General features: G+C 41.7%; 1 protein-coding gene and 2 non-coding genes across 4 annotated transcripts in view; all 3 read left to right on the top strand.

Annotated features, from left to right (window-relative positions):
• eif3s10 (eukaryotic translation initiation factor 3, subunit 10 (theta)) overlaps positions 1–16,949 on the top strand; it is a 66,477-nt gene that overhangs the window by 27,113 nt on the left and 22,415 nt on the right. For both annotated transcript variants that reach the window (XM_072239635.1, XM_072239634.1), the window contains exons 6-11: positions 279–487; positions 1,432–1,603; positions 3,084–3,188; positions 6,775–6,873; positions 9,321–9,437; positions 12,267–12,452. In XM_072239635.1, the coding sequence (XP_072095736.1) occupies positions 279–487; positions 1,432–1,603; positions 3,084–3,188; positions 6,775–6,873; positions 9,321–9,437; positions 12,267–12,452 (888 nt within the window). The remainder of the gene's footprint in view (positions 1–278; positions 488–1,431; positions 1,604–3,083; positions 3,189–6,774; positions 6,874–9,320; positions 9,438–12,266; positions 12,453–16,949) is intronic.
• LOC140186032 (small nucleolar RNA SNORA19) lies at positions 6,451–6,581 on the top strand. The gene has a single exon (XR_011882765.1). It is a non-coding gene; the product is annotated as a small nucleolar RNA SNORA19 (small nucleolar RNA).
• Positions 8,019–8,149, top strand: LOC140186033 (small nucleolar RNA SNORA19). Its single transcript, XR_011882766.1, has one exon. It is a non-coding gene; the product is annotated as a small nucleolar RNA SNORA19 (small nucleolar RNA).

Here is a 16,949-nt window from a genome sequence, read left to right as displayed (position 1 = left end):
CCTCTGCCATCCCTGCTTGTTCCAATAATAGTCAGTACCTCCATAGATACTCTACAAATCTGTAGCTGTTCTGAACCCCGTCAGCATATTTTTTGCCTTTGTTTTTAATATAATTTCCCACTCCATCTTCTGATTATTTGCAAGCAAGGTAAAAGCTTAGATTTCCTTCCATGTTGAAAGTATAGTTTAACTGCTGACTAAATAGCTATTGGGTTTTGTTCACCTTAATTATTTGGAAATTCAATTTGAAGATTCTCTAAAGTGTGTTTATTTTATAGGAAGCTTTCAAAGCGGTTGAAGACATTCATGGATTGTTCTCCTTGTCTAAGAAGCCTCCTAAGCCGCAGTTGATGGCAAACTACTATAACAAAGTTTCCACAGTATTCTGGAAGTCGGGAAATGCTCTATTTCATGCATCTACTCTTCACCGACTGTACCATTTGTCCAGAGAGATGAGGAAGAATCTTTCAGCAGAGGAGATGCAGAGGTGCAAAAATATTTGTGTTGATGAAAGAGTTGCTTTCTTTAGTCTGCAATCATTTGGTGAGAAGACATCATAGAGATCCAGTGGAACACTGCAACAATAAAAAGATGTGTTATGGTGTAATTGGTATGCCAATATCTTACATCACGGTGACGTGATATTGGTTCACACTTGCAATTTTTACCAGGTTATCAGTCTCTAGGACTCTTAGAAGGTACTTTTCTTGGGTGAAGAGACAAGATAAATACAAGTGAATCCAGATTTGTCAAGATGATAGTTGCGGAGGATCTTACCTTTGCAGACACTTTCCTTCAAAGTGTGTTCACAGCAATGGAGATGGAAAATTAAATTTGCTACCTAATATTTGAGGAGCCTTGCATTAGCCTCGCATCTTTAATGTGCATAAACCTATGCTAGAATTGTTTTGCTCCCATTCAAAACATTTCAGTGGATATTTCTAACAATTTCAATGAACAGAAGCGAATCGGAGAAGTGAATTATCAGTGTGCTCTTGTTTAACATTATTTCTAAACTTTTTCACGTTTGACCTAATTTTTAAGTTCCATTAGGTAAATGGGTACCAGTTAGAAGCTCTGTTGTTGTTATATTAACAACAGTTCCTAATTAAAGGTAGAGAGATTGCAATTTGAAAGCACTGTTTTGCTTGCAGTAACATTTTAATGGCCTTTATCAATTTGCTATTTTTGAATGAAGATTATTTCTTTGAATACAGAGCACAGTATTACTACATGAAGTAAATGCTATAACTGTCTAGGTTAGTAGCAGCATGTGTCTGCAGAGCGTTTTCTGTTGGAGTTTCCCAGTGTATCAGATTTGTAATTTTCCAAATGAAAGTCTCATCATGATGTGATTCTAAAAAATTCAAATTTTGTATTGTAATATGAAGGCATTTCTCAATTTATTCATTGCTTTTATTATGTTTACAGGATGTCCACTAGAGTACTTTTGGCTACTTTATCAATTCCTATTACCCCTGAAAGAACAGACATTGCCCGGCTGCTAGACATGGATGGTATTATTGTTGAAAAGCACCGACGACTAGCTACACTCTTGGGATTGCAGGCACCTCCAACACGGCAGAGTTTAATTAATGATATGGTTAGTTTTTTTTATTGGTCATTCTATTAAAGAGGGGACCAATTTTCCTATTTTTATTATTTATTCTTGAAAGGTGGGACAGAGATCAAGGATTGCTTGTTTGGCGTATGTTAAGTCATGTGGGCATAAAGACAGCCATTTGCCCTTCCTAATGGGTATTCGCTAACTAGGTTTTTTTCCAGCTCTTCACTATTTTTCTTTAGTAGTTTAAAATCCTCTGACTTATGCTTGCATTTAAATTTGTTATTTCTGGTTTATTACAATGCCTGTTTGTGTTATTTCAGTGTTCAGTGATTGCGTACATGATGGCCAACTAGCCAACTGCCCAGCTTGTGAATCAACAGAATCACTAGTTGCATTGAGGAGAACATGAATGTGAAAAGTGAAGGCCAACACCATTTAATTTTGAATCCCATTGCCACCTTTGTATTTTTTTTTACATTGAACCTCTGTTGTAATCAATCTTTTGGGATCCTTCAGAGACTTCTGTTTTTTCTCTTTGGAATCTTAAAACTTCATGCAGTTTCATCAATATAAACGGCTGGCTGGTGGTGCGGTGAGATCAGCGCCGGACTCGGGAGCGAAGGTTCCCGAGTTCGAATCCAGGTCGGGCCACCCCCGAGCACGCTTTCCATCTGCGCCGGGTTCAGTGTCGAGCTAGCCACTTGGCCTCATGAAAAATGCCATTCAAGAATGGCAGAAACATTTGCTTCTTTCATCACACGCTAATATGCAGAGTAATTGCAGCATTTCCTGTAATCTATAGTAGTAAGCACATTTCATTGCCTTGTTCTCAATCTTGTTGAGACTCATGGTATTTCTTGTGTGCCAGAATAAGAATTGAAGGTTAATGGTAACGTGGCTTGTTCACCAATAGCCACGATTGCCAGTCACCTCTGACAGAAGGAAGCTGTAGAATTTTGTGAAGGTTACTAATACAGTTGCATTAAATTCCAAATGAAGAGATGATTGATCCAGTAGTTAGCCATTTAATAATTGGCCTCCTTAATTTATTTTCAAAAATTAAATCGTATTGCATTTAAAAAATCTTTATCTGTCGCGTAAAAAAAATCACAAGTGAAAATCTGACTCTTTAACAACTATCATTATTTCTGCTGCACATAATCTTTCAGCTTCATGAAAGCAAATTAAGTTATTAATATTTAATATTCAAACAGTTATTCTGTAAGCATCAATTAAGTCTTGGAGCTTGACATTTCTATTAGATGACTAATGAGATTTTATGCAATAATTACAATTAGATTAAGTATTTGCTTTCATTGAATTTCTTCGGTCTTCAAAATGAAGTTGGTCTTTACTTGATCTGGTGTTCGATCGTTAAAACCAGGACACAAGATCCCATTCAAGCTTGTGTAGTTTTTCTTTTCGTAAATGTGTTTTGATGCTGCTTGTCATGTCTTTTTGAAAAGCGTGTTTAAAAGTTCAATTCTTTTTGATCTTTTTTTTAAACAAATATAAGGTGCGATTCAATGTGATGCAATATGCAGCACCTGAGGTGAAGGATGTCTACAACTGGTTAGAAATGGAATTTCACCCGCTCAAACTTTGTGGGCGAGTTATTAAGGTAATAAAAAATAATAAATAACACCTGATTTCCCTCTTGCGCATTCGAACTTTCGGGGGGAAAAAATTGTTTAAGGTATAAGAGGTATTCCCCCAAGTTGTGCTATTCCTAATAAATGTTATTCCAACCATTTGGAAGTAATGGATACTTTGATTGAGAGTGTAGTTAGATGAAAACAATGGTATAGCTACAAACATTATTCCCTCAGAAGAACCAAGACAAGGGGCAAACAATGTGAGCTGTCTCAGGTTTATTGGAAGTGAAATCAGAAAGTTTTCCTGATGTCAAAGGTTTTGGAAATCCTAGGAATCTAAATAGAAAAGCTGTGCATTTTAGGTCAATTAATGTTTCATTACAGAGATCAAATGATGTTAAAGCAGAGGTTTAAAAGGATATAAAATAATTGTGTGTAAAATTAAGATAAAGTTCATAGTAAATTTATTATCAAAGTGTATATATAGTGGCATGCAAAAGTTTGGGCACCCCAGGTCAAATTTTCTGTTACTGTGAATAGCTAAGCGAGTAAAAGATGAACTGATTTCCAAAAGGCATAACATTAAAAGATGACACATTTCTTTAATATTTTAAGCAAGAAAACTTTTTTATTTCCATCTTTTACGGTTTCAAAATAACATCAAAGGAAAAGGACCTGAAGCAAAAGTTCGGGCACCCTCATTGGCAGTACTTAGTAACACTCCCTTTGACAAGTATCACAGCTTGGAAATGCTTTTTGCAGCCAGCTAAGAGTCTTTCAATTCATGTTTGGGGGATTTTCGCCCATTCTTCCTTGCAGAAGGCTTCTAGTTCTGTGAGATTCTTGGGCCGTCCTGCATGCACTACTCTTTTGAGGTTTATCCACAGATTCTCGATGATGTTTAGGTTGGGGGACTGTGAGGGCCATGGCAAAACCTTCAGCTTGTGCCTTTTCAGGTAGTCCATTGTGGATTTTGAGGTGTGTTTAGGTTCATTATCCTGTTGTAGAAGCCATCCTCTTTTCATCTTTGGCTTTTTTACAGATGGTGTGATGTTTGCTTTCAGAATTAATTCTTCCCTCTACCAGTGAGATATTCCCTGTGCCACTGGCTGCAATACAAGCCCAAAGCATGATCGATCCACCCCCGTGCTTAACAGTTGGAGAGGGGTTCTTTTCATGAAATTCTGCACCCTTTTTTCTCCAAACATACCTTTGCTCATTGTGGCCAAAAAGTTCTATTTTAACTTCATCAGACTTGTTTTCCAAAATGCATCAGGCTTGTTTAGATGTTCCTTTGAACCTTTTGAATAGAACATTTAATAGAACGGGGAACATTTACTGGTAAGAGAGAAGAATGAATTCAATCAAATAAGTCGGCCCTCCTTATCCGGGAGGTATTGGTTCCGGGACCCCTCGCTGATACCAAAAAAAACGCTGATGCTCAAGTCCCTTATTCAACCTGTCTCAATACGGTGGACCTTAGGACCCAGTGGAACCCCAGACCTTATTTATCCTGTCTTAGTGCGGTGGACATTAGGACTCGGCGGCGGAGTTCTGAATCTGCAGAGTTTCTGATGATGAAAATAATCATGATTGAAAGTAAAGTGGAAATAATAAAGCGATCGGAAAGAGGTGAAACGCCATCGGTCATTGGAATAGCGTTAGGCTACAGTCGGTCAATGATCGGAACAATTTTAAAGGATAAGGTGAGAAAGGCCCTGCCCCGATGAAAGCTACAATTATTGCTAAGCAGTGCAATGGTTTAATTTTTGGGTTTTGGGTTTTTGATCCTCCACATCAACCCGGCACGGATGGAGGGTGCGCTCGGGAGTGCTCTGTCACTGGATCGAACTCGGGAACTTTAGTTCCCGAGCCCAGCGCTGAAATGTACGTTTCTTAAGTGAATTATATACATAGAAAGGTAAAATATATACTATATACTAAGACAAACGTTTGACTAACTAACACTAAATAGTACCGGATGTACCTGTTTCGACTTACTTAGTAAGAGAACTTGCGTTTATTTTCGATCCCGATCCACAATAACCTACGCATATCCTCCCGTATACTTTAAATCATCTCTAGATTACTTATAATACCTAATACAATGTAAATGCTATGTTAAATAGTTGTTATACTGCATTGTTTAGGGAATAATGACAGGAAAAAAAAGTCTGTACATGCTCGAACAACAAGTGCTGGAAGAGCACTTCCGGGTTTTCTCGATTCGCGGTTGGTTGAATTTGCACATGTGGATGAGGGCCGACTGTACCAGCAAATTCTGGAAACAAACATCACACCGTCTGTAAAAAAGCCGAAGATGAAAAGAAGATGGCTTCTACAACAGGATAATGAACCTAAACACACCTCAAAGTCCGCAATGGACTACCTCAAGAGGCGCAAGCTGAAGGTTTTGCCATGACCCTCACAGTCCCCTGACCTAAGCATCATCGAGGATCTGTGGATAGACGTCAAAAAGAGCAGTGTGTGCAAGACGGCCCAACAATCTCACAGAACTAGAAGCCTTTTGCAAGGAAGAATGGGCGAAAATCCCCCAAACAAGAATTGAAAGACTTAGCTGGCTACAAAAAGCGTTTACAAGCTGTGCTACTTGTCAAAGGGGCCATGCAAGGTGCCCAAACTTCTGCGTCGGGCCCTTTTCCTTTTTTGTTATTTTGAAACTGTAAAAGATAGTGAAAGAAATTTAAAAAAAAGTTTTCTTGTTTAAAATATTAAAGAATGTGTCATCTTTAACTTTATGCCTTTTGGAAATCATTCATCTTTTACTTGCTTAGCTATTCACAGTAACAGAAATTTTGACTGGGGTGCCCAGACTTCTGCATGCCACTGTATATGTACTTTGAAGCTTGGATATTACACAATTTACAACGGTTATTTCACGGTATACACCATCTACTGTGGGCATTCACAGTAAATACAAAAACCATAATAGAATCAATGAAAGGCCATACCCAATAAGATGCACAAATGAACAATGTGCAAAAGACAGTGATGGGGCAAGTGAACTTATTCCCTTTGGTTCAACAGCCCTGATGGCTGAGGGATAATAACTGTTCCTGAACTTGGTGGGGTGACTCTTGAGGCTCCTGTATCTTCATTCTGATGGAGACAGCGAGTAAAGAGCGCGATCTGGGTGATGGGAATCCTGATGACCGCAGCTTTCCTGCCACAGTTCTCCCATGTGGATGTACTCAGTGGTGGAGAGGGCTTTACCCATGATGAGGGTGGGCAGCCTATTTTAATAATACAATTTGTTCCTCTATTTGGCAGCACATTTTAATATCTTGCTCTTGGTCCCAGAGAGCAGTGATATTTTCAATGTGCTAAAGTAAAACTGGAGGTTAATTAGCAGATGGTCAAACCATATTGCCATAACTGCCAGTCCCCTCCATACATTTAGCATCATCTGTTTAGGCATTCTTATTGATGGTCATTTCAATAAATGACTGTAATGAGTAATTGTTTTTTTAAATTAGTTCTTTATTGTGAGGAGTTTTTTTTTAGCAGCTTTCTGTTTGTATCATTGCTGAGTGCGTAACATTGTTAGTTGTTTAACTGGGTTGACCTGGCATCCTTAACTTTGTTTTTCAGGTTCTCAATTGGGTTCGAGATCAGTCAGAAAAAGAACCTGAACTTCAGCACTATGTGCCTCACTTGCAGAACAACACTATCCTTCGACTTCTTCAACAGGTGCCTGTGTGGTCAGGTTGATTTATTTAGGAATTTAGCTATTTGAATTATAGCTGAATGTAAGCAACCAAAGTTAAAAATGGATTCTTTAATGTTTTCAGCTGTCTAGAAATAGTTGAAATTTGCATTGTTGAAGGTTGAAGGCTGCACGCCTATTATTACAGATGGGTGTAATGGCAGCACAGAATATGTGGAGCTGGACAATTCAATGATTATAATGGTGCTACAATGTGCAGATCTGTGCCTTTTTCCCCTCCTCCATCACTAATATTTCAATTGCATGTTTTCTGTTTAAGAATTTTGAAATTAAGTTTTGTTTATACAATTTGAGGGATATTTGTCATGCTATGGGAATACTGCTGGTTTTGTGGAAAAGCTAGTAAGCTGAAATGGTCGTGCTGGTTTTAAATGTGCAGTTGAGCTTGCTATCCCAATTCTTTTCCTAATTAGTTTCCTAGTAATAATTGGAAGCAGCATAATATTCTTATTTTTAAAGAACAGTGACTACCTTTTTGTGAAGTATTAGAATTTTCTCCTTCATTTATTTGTCTTCTGGTCTGTGGGACCAGATTACTGATGTTCTCTACAAACAATTGGCAAAAAGACCTTTCTTAAAAAAAAAAGCAGCAGCTCATTTTTTCAGCTAAACTGCGTTTTAGTTTTAAAGTGGTCTCCAATTTGCCATTGTATCAAATATTCATTAGGAAATTGTATTCTTGCTGTTACTAAGGTAACAAACTACATTTGACTTCCTTCCCTATTGTGCATTTGAAACTTTAGAAATAACTTGGTAGTGTAAGAGGTTCTTCACGTTTTCCTTTACCTTTTTGAAGGGTATGAATGCTTTAATCAAGACAGCACAACTTAATGTGATGCAGTATAGATACAAATATATTCCTTTTTAGATTTAGTTTTGAGGAGTAAAATTGGGATGTTTGTTTTTCCCTAATGTTCATTGTTTTATAAAGCTTAGAACTCTTAATCAGGGAAAAATTAATGTTTTCAGTTTAGAGATCAAATGATTTTTGAGCAAGAGTTTTAAAAAGATACATAGCATAGATGTGCTAATTGAAGTGGAGGTGTTTTATCTTGAGGATTTGGGACAGGTTGTCTATCATTTTCCTGATAGAATGTAGTTCCTCTGGCAGCACATTTTGATATCTTGCTATCTGTCTTTGAGAGCAGTGATAAGTTTAGTGTGCTAAAGTAAAGATGGAGGTTAATTAGCAGATGGCTTGATTACATTGCCGTAACTGCCAGTCCCCTCCATACATTAAGAATAGCAGGCTGCAACTTGTTGACATGATGGTCATTTAAATAAATATCCTTTGAGTATGTAATTCCCTGGTTAAGATTTCTACTGCTAGGCTGTGAGGTAGTTTATGTTAGCAGTTTCCTGTAAAAAGCAGTGTACCATGCTGGAAAGTGTCTTTTAGCTTCGGCTGATATAAGCACCCATGTTGTCCAACTTGGGAATGTGAGTCAGCCAGTCAGAATTGTGGGATGTGAGAGAAGGTTCAAGAGAGCTGTGCGGAAGAGTTTTCTGAAAGATAGCAGTCTGGCTTTGGGTCTTTTGACGGGGGCTGTGGAGCGGGATGCCGCAGAATGCTGTTGGGAGGAGAGTCCCCGTCGCAAGAAGTGCTTTGTGCAGGTGAATGGCTCTGAGGAGGGAGAGCTAGGGTGTTTGACATGGACTTCGAGGGAAGTTGGGTGTGGTGGGTGCTTCCATGCAGACCGTGGGTCCAGCACGTGAGTAAGTGATACAGCCCTGAATAGCTCCAACAGTTATGTGTACAGTGGACTGGTTAAACTGTAGTGGACCCTTTTAATTTTTTTCCTATTAACTGATAAAGCTGAAATTGGTAAATATACTTTCTTTGTAATTTTATCCAGTGTACAATTGTTATTTCTTGCCAACTGATAATTGTGTATGGGTAGTATTCGCATAGCATTCACTCTAATCGAGGTTTCTTTAATTGGAACATCACGACATTTCTATTTGGTTGGACCTAAATCATACCAATCCGAGACATACATGTTTATGAAAGGTGACGTTCTCACTGCTGAGTAATGTGGTTGTTAGCAGTCAGCTAATGGGCTGAGTTTGTATCCGAGCCTGATGATGAGGTTGCAGGTATATGTTTTTAAAAATAGTTTGTATCATTGTACAGTGCATATTATATAGATATGTGACTAGGCTGATACTACCATTGAACTGTATGTGAGCTGCAGTGTGTCTCAAAAGTTTTAATATTTTTGATCTTCAACTTGTCCCTTGGATCAAATGGCAGTGGAATACGCTCCAAATTCATACTAAGTAAATATCAGGTACCTCATTTTAAAAACAATATCTGGCTGTAACCAGTTGAATGTTAGTCAAAGCATAACACATGGCAAAAAGCTTTTACCTAATTCTGTTTGATTTTGATATTTTTTGCTTGCCACAGGTTGCCCAAATATATCAGAGTATTGAGTTTACGCGATTGGCTTCCTTGGTTCCATTTGCTGATACTTTCCAGTTGGAGCGTGCTATTGTTGATGCTGCTAGACACTGTGATTTGCAGGTAATCCCAGCAGCTACACATATTGCGTGGCCTCTGTCGGTCGTGGTCAACCATCGGCACTGCGCCTCTGGTAGTCACTGGGAGTGGCTTCTTCAGGGCGCAAGGCAGGGTAGAGTTGATATGGAGATCCATCTGTTGCCCATGCAGTGGGACCCCCCCCCCGCCCCCATGCTGACGACAGGTCCAAAGGAACGACGAAAGTCGATACAGTTTGGTGCCAGCAGCATCGCAGGAGTTGCTGTGCCGGTGCTGGGTACAGCAGTCAGCCGCCTTTGGGACTCCAACTCCGGATTTTTCCTCGGGGTTTACTTCCAAAGTCTTTCCCGTGAGCGGATATAGCCGCAAGGAAGTGGAGGTTTGAAAACGAGTTTTCCCTCTCCTAGATGAGCTACCGTCCATGGTTAACGACCCCCATCTGCCCGGAGCAACAGGTTTTAAGGCACCAGTGGTCCTTCTTTGCCCCTTCTGTCAGTGAGAACATCTCCGCCGGGCGTAAGAACGATGCCACACGTGAAGGCCAGGAGTTAGACTTGGTTGTCAGAGGCTGTTTGAGACGCATGCCATGAAGAGCATTTGTTTAGCAGTGGGAGCTCGTCCCCACTACCACCCTTCGGCTATGACTACCCTTGGAGCCAAAACATATTGATTGGTGCAGTTATAGTGGCATGCAAAAGTTTGGGCACCCTGGTCAAAATGTCTGCTACTGAATAGTTAAGTGAGTGGAAGATGAACTGATCTCCAAAAGTCATAAAGTTAAAGATGAAGCAGATTAGTGTATTATTTTTGTTTTGTACAATTTTAGAGAGAAAAAAAGGAAAGGAACACCATGCAGAAGTTTGGGCACCCCAAGAGATTTGAGCTCTCAGATAACTTTTACCAAGGTCTCAGACCTTAATGAGCTTGTTAGGGTTATGGTTTGTTCACAGTCATCGTTAGGAAAGGCCAGGTGATGCAAATTTCAAAGCTTTATAAATACTCTGACTCCTCAAACCTTGTCCCAACAATCAGCAGCCATGGGCTCCTCTGAGCAGCTGCCTAGCACTCTGAAAATTAAAATAAATGATGCCCACAAAGCAGGCGAAGGCTATAAGAAGATGGCAAAGTGTTTTCAGGTAGCCATTTCCTCAGTTCGTAATGTAATTAAGAAATGGCAGTTAACAGGAACGGTGGAGGTCAAGTTGAGGTCTGGAAGACCAAGAAAACTTTTTGAGAGAACTGCTTGTAGGATTGCTAGAAAGGCAAATCAAAACCCCTGTTTGATTGCAAAAGACCTTCAGGAAGATTTAGTAGACTGTGGAGTGGTGGTGCATTGTTCTACTGTGCAGCAACACCTGCACAAATATGACCTTCATGGAAGAGTCATCAGAAGAAAACCTTTCCTGTGTCCTCACCACAAAGTTCAGCGTCAGAAGTTTGCAAAGGAACATCTAAACAAGCCTGATGCATTTTGGAAACAAGTCTTGTGACTGATGAAGTTAAAATAGAACTTTTTGGCTACAATGAGCAAAGGTCTGTTTGGAGAAAAAAGGGTGCAGAATTTCACGAAAAGAACACCTCTCCAACTGTTAAGCATGGGTGGATGGATCATGCTTTGGGCTTGTGTTGCAGCCAGTGGCATGGGGAACATTTCACTGGTAGAGGGAAGAATAAATTCAATTAAATACCAGCAAATTCTGGAAGCAAATATCACACCGTCTGTAAAAAAAAAAGCTGAAGATGAAAAGAGGATGGCTTCTACAACAGGGTAATGATCCTAAACACACCTCAAAATCCACAATGGACTACCTTAAGAGGCACAAGCTGAAGGTTTTGCCATGGCCCTCACAGTCCCCCGACCTAAACATCATCAAGAATCTGAGGATAGACCTCAAAAGAGCAGTGCATGAAAGACGGCCCAACAATCTCACAGAACTAGAAACCTTTTGCAAGGAAGAATGGGCAAAAATCCCCCAAGCAAGAATTGAAAGACTTAGCTGGCTACAGAAAGCATTTACAAGCTGTGATACTTACCAAAGGGGGTGTTACTAAGTCCTGACCATGCAGGGTGCCCAAACTTTTGCTTCAGCTTCCTTTTTTGTTATTTTGAAACTAAAAGATGGAAATAAAAAAGTAATCTTAAAATATTAAAGAAATGTGTCATCCTTAACTTTATGTCTTTTGGAAATCAAGTCATCTTTTACTTGCTTAGCTATTCACAGTAACAGAAATTTTGACCAGGGGTGCCCGAACTTTTGCATGCCACTGTATGTTCATAATCTGTTAGATTTCAAATATTGACTTTAGTTTTTAGGTTGGAGTGTAATATACAAGTCTGGAATTATTTGTTCCTCTTCAAAACAGTTACTGTTTTTGCACATTGGAAATCAATTGAAATTTTTTCTGTTGGTGATACAGTACCTCTGAAAAATAATTTGGATTTGTACTGATCAATTTATATAAATTTGTGTTGATCTCTTGCAATAGGTTCCTTTCAGTTAATATGATTCCAAACAACTGCTCACTGAGTAACTTTAATTTTCAATCTGCTTGTAGCTTAATTTAAACAGAAATTGTAGGGTAATTTGTGTAACTGGAGCAGAATATTCACATTTATCCAGGTGTTATTTTAATGGAATCTCAACAAAAACTATTCTTGATACCTATCCCATGATTTTAGCTCATCCATGGAAAACAGGAGATTGGCAGGATGCTCAGGAAAATGTACAATTGTCATGAAAAGCTTAAATTATTAAAACCATACTGGATTTAAAAAGTTATGCCATCCAGTATTACTTGAATACTTTTAAGAAGGGAAACCGTTCTCTGATATTTTTTCCTCCCCCTTTCTAGGTTCGCATAGATCACTCTACCCGTACTTTGAGTTTTGGCACTGACCTTAACTATTCTCCACGAGAAGATTCACCAGTGGGTCCCTTCTTGCAACCAATGCCCTCGGAGCAAATTAGAAGCCAGCTCACTGCAATGTCTGCTGCATTAGCCAGAGCTATACAAGTTGTTAAGCCAGCACATTTGCTTGTAAGTACTTCATATCATAGTGATCAAGTAAATTATCATAAAATAATCAAATTTGCTCTAAAATTTGAAAAGCTAAAATCGGATGTATCAGTATTACAGTGGTATACCTGCTGAACCGTGTCTACGCCCACTGGACAAGCCAGCGAGCACTGTGAGGGTCATGTTTTTTGACCTCTCCAGTGTGTTCAACACCATCCGCCCTGCTCTGCTGGGGGAGAAGCTGACAGCGATGCAGGTGAATGCTCCCCTGGTGTCATGGATTCTTGATTACCTGACTGGCAGACCACAGTACGTGTGCTTGCAACACTGTGTGTCCGACAGAGTGATCAGCAGCGCTGGGGCTCCACAGGGGACTGTCTTGTCTCCCTTTCTCTTCACCATTTACACCTCGGACTTCAACTACTGCGCAGAGTCTTGTTATTTTCAGAAGTTTTCGGATGATTCTGCCATAGTTGGATGCATCAGCAAGGGAGATGAGGTTGAGTACAGGGCTACTGTAGGAAACTTTGTCACATGGTGTGAGCAGAATTATCTGCAGCTTAATGTGAAAAAGACTAAGGAGCTGGTGGTAGACCTGAGGAGAACTAAGGTACCGGTGACCCCGTTTCCATCCAGGGGGTCAGTGTGGACATGGTGGAGGATTATAAATACCTGGAGATACGAATTGACAATAAACTGGACTGGTCAAAGAACACTGAGGCTGTCTACAAGAAGGGTCAGAGCCGTCTCTACTTCCTGAGGAGACTGAGGTCCTTTAACATCTGCCGGACAATGCTGAGGATGTTCTACGTGTCTGTGGTGGCCAGTGCTATCATGTTTGCTGTTGTGTGCTGGGGCAGCAGGCTGAGGGTGGCAGACACCAACAGAATCAACAAACTTATTCGTAAGGCCAGTGATGTTGTGGGGATGGAACTGGACTCTCTCACGGTGGTGTCTGAAAAGAGGGTGCTGTCTAAGTTGCATGCCATCTTGGTCAACGTCTCCCATCCACTACATAATGTACTGGGTGGGCACAGAGACTCATTCCTCCAAGATGCAGCACAGAGCGTCATAGGAAGTCATTCCTGCCTGTGGCCATCAAACTTTACAACTCCTCCCTTGGAGGGTCAGACACTCTATGCCGATAGGCTGGTCCTGGACTTATTTCATAATTTACTGGCATAATTTACATATTACTACTTAACTATTTATGGTTCAACTAACGAATCCGGGATCAATAAAGTATGGCTATGACTATAAAGGGAATTAGAGGAATTGATTGGATAAAACCACTGGCGTGGATGGTGGCAGAGCAGCAACGGCTGAAATTTCTGAAAGCAATTTGGAAGGCACAGTATTTGTACCTCCCGAAGGGGAAGAAGTATTCGAAAGGAAAGATGATAGAATCATAGTTAACGAGAAGTCAAAGCCGACATAAAAGCCAAAGAGAGGATCTCTGTTAAGATTCCAAACAAGAGGAAATCTGCAGATGCTAGAAATCTGAGCAACACACAAAATGCCGGAGTAGCCCAGTCCTGCTGAAGGATTTTGGTCTGAAAAGTCGACTGTACTTGCTTCCATGGGTACTGCCTGGCCTGCTAAGTTCCTTCAGCATTTTGTGTATGTTGTTCTGTTAAGATTCCCTTGTTTTTTTTCTCGCTCTCTTTTGCTGTACTTGGTGCACTAAATGGCTGTTGTGTGTTCTTCATGCCGGTTTTCTCCTAGGTAACTACATCTGTGTGAAGTGCATCCAGCCGCAGCTCCTTCAAGACAGTGTTGGGATCTAGAACAGCAGATGGATGACCTTCTGCTTATATGGGAGCGTGAGGAGATAATCGATCAAAGTTACAGCGAAGTAGTCATCCCGAAGTTGCAGGAGGCGAGTAGCTGGGAGACTCAGGAAAAATGGAACTGTAAATAGGCAGTTAGCACAGAGCACCCCTGTGACCATTACCCTCAAAAATAAGTTTACCTCCTTGGGTACGTTTGTGGGGATGGCCTCCCGGATGTATGCTATGGAGACCAGGTTACTAGCATTGAGCATGGGTCTGTGGACAAAAAGTAAAGGGAGAGAATAGGGGAGCAGTAGTGATAGGGGACCTCAATAGGCAGGAGATTCTGTGGATGTGAATGGGATACTGGGATGGTATGTTGCCTTCCAGATGCCAGGGTCAGGGATGTTTCAGATCACATCCACAGCACTTTGGAGAGAGAGGAAGAACAGCCAGCTGTCTTGGTATATATTGGTACCAATGACATAGAAAGGAAAAGCAATGAGGTCGTTATGAGAGAGTTTAGAGAGCTAGGCAGAAAGCTGAGAAGCAGGACCTGCAGGATAGTATTTTCTGCATTGCTATCTGTGCCACGTGCCAGTGAGGGTAGAAAATTACATGGCTGAGCAGCTGGTGCAGGTGGTAGAGCTTCAGGTTTGTGGATCACTGGGATCGCTTCTGGGGAAGGTATTAGCTGCACAAAAGGGACTGGTTGCACCTGAACCAGAGGGGGACCAATATTAATGTGGGCAGGTTTGTTAGAGCTGTTAGGAAGAGTCTAAACTAATTTGGCAAGGGGGTGGGAACTGGAATGAAGGGACTTGGGTTATGACGGATGGTAAAAAAGCAAAGATAACATGCAGTCAGATTATCAGGAAGGGCAGGCAGATGAAAGGATAAAGTTGCAGCCAGCAGGGTGAGTATCAGTGCAACACCCATCAAAGTTGCTGGTGAACGCAGCAGGCCAGGCAGCATCTCTAGGAAGAGGTACAGTCGACGTTTCAGGCTGAGACCCTTCGTCAGGACTAACTGAAGGAAGAGTTAGTAAGAGATTTGAAAGTGGGAGGCGGAGGGGGAGATCCAAAATGATAGGAGAAGACAAGAGAGGGAGGGATGGAGCCAAGAGCTGGACAGGTGATTGGCAAAGAGGATATGAGAGGATCATGGGACTGGAGGCCCAGGGAGAAAGACAAAGGTGGGGGGGGGAACGCAGAGGATGGGCGAGGGGTATAGTCAGAGGGACAGAGGGAGGAAAAGGAGAGTGAGAGAAAGAATGTGTGTATAAAAATAAATAACGGATGGGGTACGAGGGGGAGGTGGGGCATTAGCGGAAGTTAGAGAAGTCGATGTTCATGCCATCAGGTTGGAGGCTATCCAGATGGAATATAAGGTGGTGTTCCTCCAACCTGAGTGTGGCTTCATCTTTACAGTAGAGGAGGCCATGGACAGACATGTCAGAATGGGAATGGGATGTGGAATTAAAATGTGTGGCTACTGGGAGATCCTGCTTTCTCTGGCGGACAGAGGGTAGGTGTTCAGCAAAGCGGTCTCCCAGTCTACGTCGGCTCTCGCCAATATATAGAAGACCACACCGGGAGCACTGGACGCAGTATATCACCCCAGCCGACTCACAGGTGAAGTGTCGCCTCACCTGGAAGGACTGTCTGGGGCCCTGAATGGTAGTGAGGGAGGAAGTGTAAGGGCATGTGTAGCACTTGCTCCACTTACAAGGATAATTGCCAGGAGGGAGATCAGTGGGGAGGGATGGGGGGGGGGGCGAATGGACAAGGGAGTCGCATAGGGAGCGATCCCTGCGGAAAGCAGAGAGAGGAGGGGAGGGAAAGATGTGCTTAGTGGTGGGATCCCGTTGGAGGTGGCGGAAGATACAGTGAATATTTTGGACCTGGAGACTGGTGGGGTGGTAGGTGAGGACCAGGGGAACCCTATTCCTAGTGGGGTGGCGGGAGGATGGAGTGAGAGCAGATGTACGTGAAATGGGGGAGATGCGTTTGAGAGCAGAGTTGATAGTGGAGGAAGGGAAGCCCCTTTCTTTAAAAAAGGAGGACATCTCCCTCGTCCTGGAATGAAAAGCCTCATCCTGAGAGCAGATGCGGCTGAGACAGAGGAATTGCAAGAAGGGGATGGCATTTTTGCAAGAGACAGGGTGAGAAGAGGAATAGTCCCGATAGCTGTGAGAGTCAGTAGGCTTATAGTAGACATCAGTGGATAAGCTGTCTCCAGAGACAGAGACAGAAAGATCTAGGAAGGGGAGGGAGGTGTCGGAAATGGACCAGGTAAACTTGAGGGCAAGGTGAAAGTTGGAGGCAAAGTTAATAAAGTCAATGAGCTCAGCATGTGTGCAGGAAGCAGCGCCAATGCAGTCGTCGATGTAGCGAAGGAAAAGTGGGAGACAGATACCAGAATAGGCATGGAACATAGATTTTTCCACAAAGCCAACAAAAAGGCAGGCATAGCTAGGACCCATACAGGTGCCCATAGCTCTCGATGTGGCCTTCTATATATTGGCGAGACCCGATGCAGACTGGGAGACTGCTTTGCTGAACATCTATGCTCTGTCCGCCAGAGAAAGCAGGATCTCCCAGTGGCCACACATTTTAATTCCACATCCCATTCCCATTCTGACATGTCTATCCACGGCCTCCTCTACTGTAAAGATGAAGCCACATTCAGGTTGGAGGAACACCACCTTATATTCCGTCTGGGTAGCCTCCAACCTGATGGCATG

Source organism: Mobula birostris, chromosome 21 (assembly GCF_030028105.1).
Source record: "Mobula birostris isolate sMobBir1 chromosome 21, sMobBir1.hap1, whole genome shotgun sequence".
Taxonomy (NCBI): Eukaryota; Metazoa; Chordata; class Chondrichthyes; order Myliobatiformes; family Myliobatidae; genus Mobula; species Mobula birostris.
Note: the sequence above shows the minus strand (reverse complement) of the source record. Positions and strands in the feature narration are given on the sequence as shown.